This window comes from Cucumis melo, chromosome 1 (assembly GCF_025177605.1).
Source record: "Cucumis melo cultivar AY chromosome 1, USDA_Cmelo_AY_1.0, whole genome shotgun sequence".
NCBI classification, from domain to species: domain Eukaryota; kingdom Viridiplantae; phylum Streptophyta; class Magnoliopsida; order Cucurbitales; family Cucurbitaceae; genus Cucumis; species Cucumis melo.
The window spans coordinates 10,440,938-10,447,148 of NC_066857.1; the positions used below are offsets into that span (position 1 = coordinate 10,440,938).

A 6,211-nucleotide genomic window follows, 5' to 3' on the forward strand; every position below is an offset into this window, starting at 1 on the left:
GAGCAAAGAAAGAAACGAAAGTAGGATCAACCTGCGGAGTCCTTTCTTTCTAGAAAACACGGAATGATGCAGCCATTTAATCATAGAACAGAACGATATTATTTTCTTAGTGTCCTTTAACAATTCTTTGCACACATAAATTGAAATATTGTTTGTACTTGTTGTTGTCCTAGTTCTCTTTAGTGTTAGATTTGAGGATGTAAATGTAACCAACATTTTCATTCTTGCAGAAGCTGAAGCTTGTGGTAATGAAACAAATGAGGTTTGTCCACTTTAAAGACATAAGCTTCATTTTGAAATTGGATAGAAACGTAGATCTTGACATATGCTTCTTTCAGTCTCTAGATGCCAAAGCTAACAGCGCGTTGGAATGCCCTTACATAGCTGACTTGCGTAGAGGTCCGTGTTGGGTACAGTTTTCTGATGCTTTTCTTTGCTTCTTCATTCTTTTTATTTTTCTTTTTTTTTTGTTAGTTTTTCTTAGTTCTTTGAGGTTTCAAGGATCAATTTGTGCAGTTGATCTAAGACAGTAGAATCTGCAAGTGTTGAGGTATCTTCAAGATTTTTCTCAAAACTCTTCTCAATATCTTTCCAGTTCTTGTTTTTAGCAACTCATTTGCCCAATTTATTTTATCAGGTGCTACAAATGCTCCAATCTAGAAATGCAATAACAAAATATTTCACCCTTTAATCACTCAATCATATTATATGGCTTCATAACAATGTTAGTGCTAGTGTTGAAGTTGTTGATTCTGTTATTATTATATATTGAGGTAACCTCTTTGCTTGTATGAAAAATATTAATATGTATGCTACATTACACTCTTACCTATCTACGTTGTTGTTGTGTGAAAAATTATCAATACGAACATTAGGCAAGAGCTGTAAGCATTTTTGGTACATTTTAAGTTACTGTATTCCTAAGTTCTTATTGTTGTTGGATCATAAACTGTTAGTTTATTATGGTTTGGTTTGCTTCATTTTTATTTTCCTTATATGTAAGAACATCAAATACTACATAACTTCTTATTATTTGTGTATTGATTCTTCCTTTACAAATTCAGTGGTGGATGACAAGTTTGTGAGGAACTTAGTGAAGTTCTCCAACAAAACTTCTTCCACCTTTGGACAGGCTTTTGTATATGACGTATCAAATTACTCATTTCCTACGCAAAGTATGGAACTTGTTAATTCTGGTTTGGTTTGTTTAACCAAATTTTATCAATTTGGATTGGTTATTAAGTGGCTGGTTTTTGTTCTTTTTTCGTGCTCCATTACTTTAAGTTTCTTATCAATCTTAGTCCCCCAAGTTTTGACTACTTTTTGGTTCTTGTTGTTGTTGTTTTAATGTTGGTTTTTGTTCTTGTTAGGAGTGTTGGTTTTGGTTTTTTATCTAATTCAAGTAATCGAACGATTTCTATGAGTATTTATAACGATGTTTGCTAATGGTTTGTTTCTCATTCCAAGAGCTCTTGTAGTTTCCAAGGTTGAGAGCTTTTCTTAAGTAAGATTAATTGTTATTTAAGTGAAGTCTTTAATTATTTGGTCTATTTGGTGGCTTTAATTTGTTTTGTTAATTTGATGGCTTTAATTGTTGTAATGTTTATAAGATTTGACCTTAAGCTTAGTTTTGTAGCTATATTTGTAAGTTCTTACTATAATAAATAACTTTCAGTTATGGTTGTAAGACACTTGAAACTTGTGCAATTTTTTTTGTTATTGCTATTTTCTTTTATCTTTGTAAATACATAAGAAATTTTCATTATTTGTATTCTTGAAAATTTTTGTTATTGCTATTTTCTTTTATCTTTGTAAATACATAAGAAATTTTCATTATTTGTATTCTTGAAAACATATTGATTGTTTGTTATTCACTCTCTGATTCAGAACAAAAACTAGTGAAATTCTGAAGATTTTCATGGCTCCTCTTTGTCCGCAAACGATTAGCATTGCAGCATTTGCAAAAAAGGTAATTAAGTAGGTGATTTCATGTCGAATATGTGTGGTCGCAAACATAGTGGCTTCTTGCAATTAACCTTGAAGTTATAGGGCCTTGGAATTATATTTCTAAGGAATAATATGTTCTTGAAGTACAAATTCTTAGAGTTGGATTTTAGTTCTTGAAACTTTTCATCACGTAGTTGACCCAATGTCTCCAAGCTTCTAATTTCCTTTTGATATTTCAGATCGTTTCTCAATGTGAAAGTTCAGATGATGCATTTGCACTTAGTCATGTTATCGTTCTTGTTACCTCACAGGTATTGCACTGATCATGTTATTGTGCTTTTAAGTTATACTTGTTTTTCCTCTTTTTCCCAAATGTCTCCTTCCATATTGATGGTTAAGCATTTGGATCGGACCAAAGTCAAAATTGTCGATTCACAAGTTTGATGACCAATCAAAACTTTTGTACTTGATAACCTAAAAGAACAAACCACAATTAAACTGACCGTATGGGGGCATTTGACATGTAGGTTTAGAATTCTAAACTTGTGCTTTTGGTAGTCTAGCTTGGGTTTAAGAAAACTGTGTTTGAGGTCCATGTTTAGGAAGTCTAAGTTTAAAAGGTCTGCGTTTGGAGTGTATGCTTAAGAGGTTGAAACATTTTTTATATGTAATTAGTGGTTGCTTTATCTATATTTATTTGCTTAATTTATTCTTATTAGTATTTCATAATCATATATTGATATATATTTTATATATTTATGTAGGTGTGGATGAAATGAAACCTTGTTTGCGAAAGCAAAAGAGAACCAACAATGACAACTCAACTACATTGATAATATAACCTTGAGTACTTGATGAATCAAGTGTATTTTGAGAGCTAGTGTACTTTATCTTAGCTTGTTTAGTTTGAATAATAATTTTATTGCAGAAAATTATTCAATACTTTATTTGTAATGTTGATGTTGGTTTGTTATGAAATATTTCATGTGTTTTAATTTCAATTAAAAATGAGTACTTCAATAAAATTTATGAAAATCTAATTAATTTAAAAATTATTGTTATAAAGAAATTAGATATTTTATAGTCACAGCAAAAGCTATAGAAATTTTTGTATGGCAAAAAAGTAAAGCTATAAAACGGTTAATAAAATTATAATAATAGTAATTATAATAGATCAAATAGCATTGTTATAACATATAATTATAGCTATAAATAACATATTATAACCTTGAAAAAATGTCACCGTATGTTAACAATAACATCCTATTTTAGCTATGTAAATATATTATAGCTTTATTAAAAAAAAGCTATCAAATGGATTTATAGCAACATATCTAAGCTATATATTTATACACTATTATAGCATTCGTCATAGCTCTACGAAAAGGCTATAAAATGTCCCAGACTTTTAATAACATGGGCTGTTAGGACCTTCGAAAAAGGCTATGAAAGGTCTTTTATAGCCTTTTTCGTTAGCTATCGTAAGCATTATTTCTTGTAGTGTATACTTAAGTGACTTATTGATTGACATGATCATCACCAGTTTTATTTGAGATGTGCATTGTGTTTGGTGCATTATTGTTAAGAAATGTTGTTTGTAGATTTATTATTTTCTTATTTGTTTTAATATTTATGTATATTTACCCTTGTCAAACATTAATGAATCTTTCACTTGGACATGCTTCTACAATTGTCATCCATCTCTTTTGTAACCCAGGTTTGTGTAAAGGGAAATTATAGAAGATTTGGTGTTTGTAACATCTACAAAATGGACAAATCATGGATGATGGAAAATAGGATGTCTAGAGAATATGACGTAGGAGTTGAAAGTTTTATTCATTTTGGTTTGTCTCATGCCAAAGGTTCTAATTCGATAAGACGTCCATGTTTGAAATGCGGGAATCGTTTACTTAAGGATGTCTCAATAGTTCGGTATCATTTGTATGCCAATGGAATTGATAAAAGTTACAAGATATGGTTATGGCATGGTGAAGATTTGAACTCAAAGACCGTTAGCAATAAAATGGAAAATACAGTCGATGAAAAATATGAACACGACAATTTATTTAATACAGTAAACATGTTTCAATCCGCTCATGACGAATCTTGTAATACATCCAATACTTTTGATACTATGTTTGATGATGCAAAGAAATCCTTATATCCAGAATGTAAGAAATTCACGAAGTTGTCAGCCCTCATGAGATTCTACAACTTAAAGGTTAGATATGGTTGGAGTAACACTAGCTTCTCAGAATTGTTGTTCATAATAAGTGATCTCCTATCTAACAACAACGAAATACCAACTTCTTTATACGAAGCGAAGAAAACACTAGGTGCCTTAGAACTGAGTTACCAAAAAATTAATGCATGTCCTAATGATTATTGTTTGTATAGAAAAGAGTATGCGAACTCTACAAAGTGTCCTAAGTGTGGTTTGTCAAGGTGGAAGATCAATAAAAACTCAACAAAGGAAAACAGTGAAGTGGCTGCCGAGCAGATGTGGTATTTTCCAATAGTTCCAAGATTTATAAGAATGTTTAAGAACTTAGAGAATGCTAAGAACTTGCGTTGGCATGCGATGGATAGAAAAGTTAATGGTATTATGAGACATTCGGCTGACACTCCATCATGGAGGTTGATAAATCACATGTGGCCAACATTTGGGTCAGAACCAAGAAATGCTCGTTTAGGTTTGTCCACTGGTGGAATTAACCCATTTGGAGATTTATCGTCGAATTATAGTTGTTGGCCAATTATTACTACAATATACAATCTTCCACCATGGTTGTGTATGAGAAGGAAACATTTGATGTTGACAATGTTAATATCAGGTCTGAAGCAATCGGGATATGATATCAACACCTATTTAGCACCCTTAATTGAGGATTTCAAAATTTTATGGGAAGAAGGGGTTCAGTGTTTTGATGCGTATAAAGAAGAATATTTCACTTTGTGAGTCGTTTTATTGTGGACTATCAATGATGTTCCTGCATACGGTAATTTATGTGGGTGTCTGTCAAAGGTTTTAAGGCTTTTCCAATATATGGAGAAGAGACTACTTCAATTAGACTACAACATGGAAAAAAATGTATACATGGGACACAAGAAATATTTGTCAAGACATCATCCTTATAGATTACAGAAAAAGAATTTTGATGGTAAGCAAGAGCATGGAAATCCTCCACAGCCCTTGTCAGGAGAGGCCATCTACTTTAAACTCAAAGAAATGATATTTTCTTGTGGGAAGAAGTGTGGCAAGAATAATAGAGAAAGTGGCAATGACTATTGGAAAAGAAGATCAAACTTCTTCGAACTACCATATTGGAAGAACTTGCATGTACGACATTGTCTGAATGTAATGCATATTGAGAAGAATGTATGCATGAATATAGTAGGAACATTGCTTGATATACCGGGCAAAAGTAAAGATGGGATGAATAGTAGACTTGATCTAGTGGAGATGAATATAAGACCAGAATTGGCACCAATGGTTACAGGTAATAGAACTTACATACCTGCAGCATGTTATACTTTGTCAAGAGAAGAGAAGTATCGATTTTGTAAGACTTTGTCTGAAATTAAAGATCCAGAAGGATATTCATCAAATATTAGAAGTCTTGTCTCTTTAGATGACTTAAAACTTAATGGCCTTAAATCGCATGACTATCATGTTTTAATGCAACAATTGCTTCCAATTGCAATACGTTCAATCCTACCGAAGAATGTGAGATACACTATAAGTAGACTGTGTTTTTTCTTTAATGCAATTTGTGCTAAAAGTTTCTCCGTATCAGAGCTTGATGCATTGCAAGAAGATATAGTTATGACTTTGTGTAATCTTGAGAAGTATTTTCCACCCTCTTTTTTCACAATTATGGTTCATTTCGTTGTTCATCTTGTGAGAGAAGTAAAACTTTGTGGTCCTGTATATTTGCGATGGATGTACCCATTTGAAAGATACATGAAAGTGTTGAAAAATTTTATTCGTAATAGAAATCGACCTGAACGATGTATTGCAGAAGCACAAGTATGTGAAGAGGTTGTTCAATTCTGTTCGGACTTCCTTTATGGATTAGATCCGATTGGTCTTGGATCGCTAAATTCAAGGGAAGACAAACAAACCGATAGGCCGCTGTCAACGAGAACCTATGTCCACCCTGATATGCAGCAATTGAAGCAAGCACATCTTCACATTTTATAGAACACTGAAGAAGTACATCCATATATAAAGTATGATTTCTTATTATCATACACTAACACC

At 32.1% G+C, this 6,211-nt stretch overlaps 1 protein-coding gene and 1 long non-coding RNA gene across 2 annotated transcripts; both read left to right on the forward strand.

Annotated features, from left to right (window-relative positions):
• The first annotated feature begins 338 nt into the window (after positions 1-338).
• On the forward strand, positions 339-2,972 carry LOC103496118 (uncharacterized). Its single transcript, XR_007818865.1, has 3 exons — positions 339-399; positions 475-550; positions 2,712-2,972. It is a non-coding gene; the product is annotated as an uncharacterized LOC103496118 (long non-coding RNA).
• Positions 2,973-3,715: 743 nt separating this feature from the next.
• LOC127148362 (uncharacterized) lies at positions 3,716-4,906 on the forward strand. Its single transcript, XM_051081843.1, has one exon. It carries the CDS (start codon positions 3,716-3,718, stop codon positions 4,904-4,906), a length of 1,191 nt encoding a protein of 396 aa, XP_050937800.1.
• The last annotated feature ends 1,305 nt before the right edge of the window (positions 4,907-6,211 follow it).

Coding starts and splice junctions, on each gene's coding strand:
- LOC127148362 (XM_051081843.1), top strand. CDS start 3,716: ATGGACAAATCATGGATGATGGAAAATAGGATGTCTAGAGAATATGAC.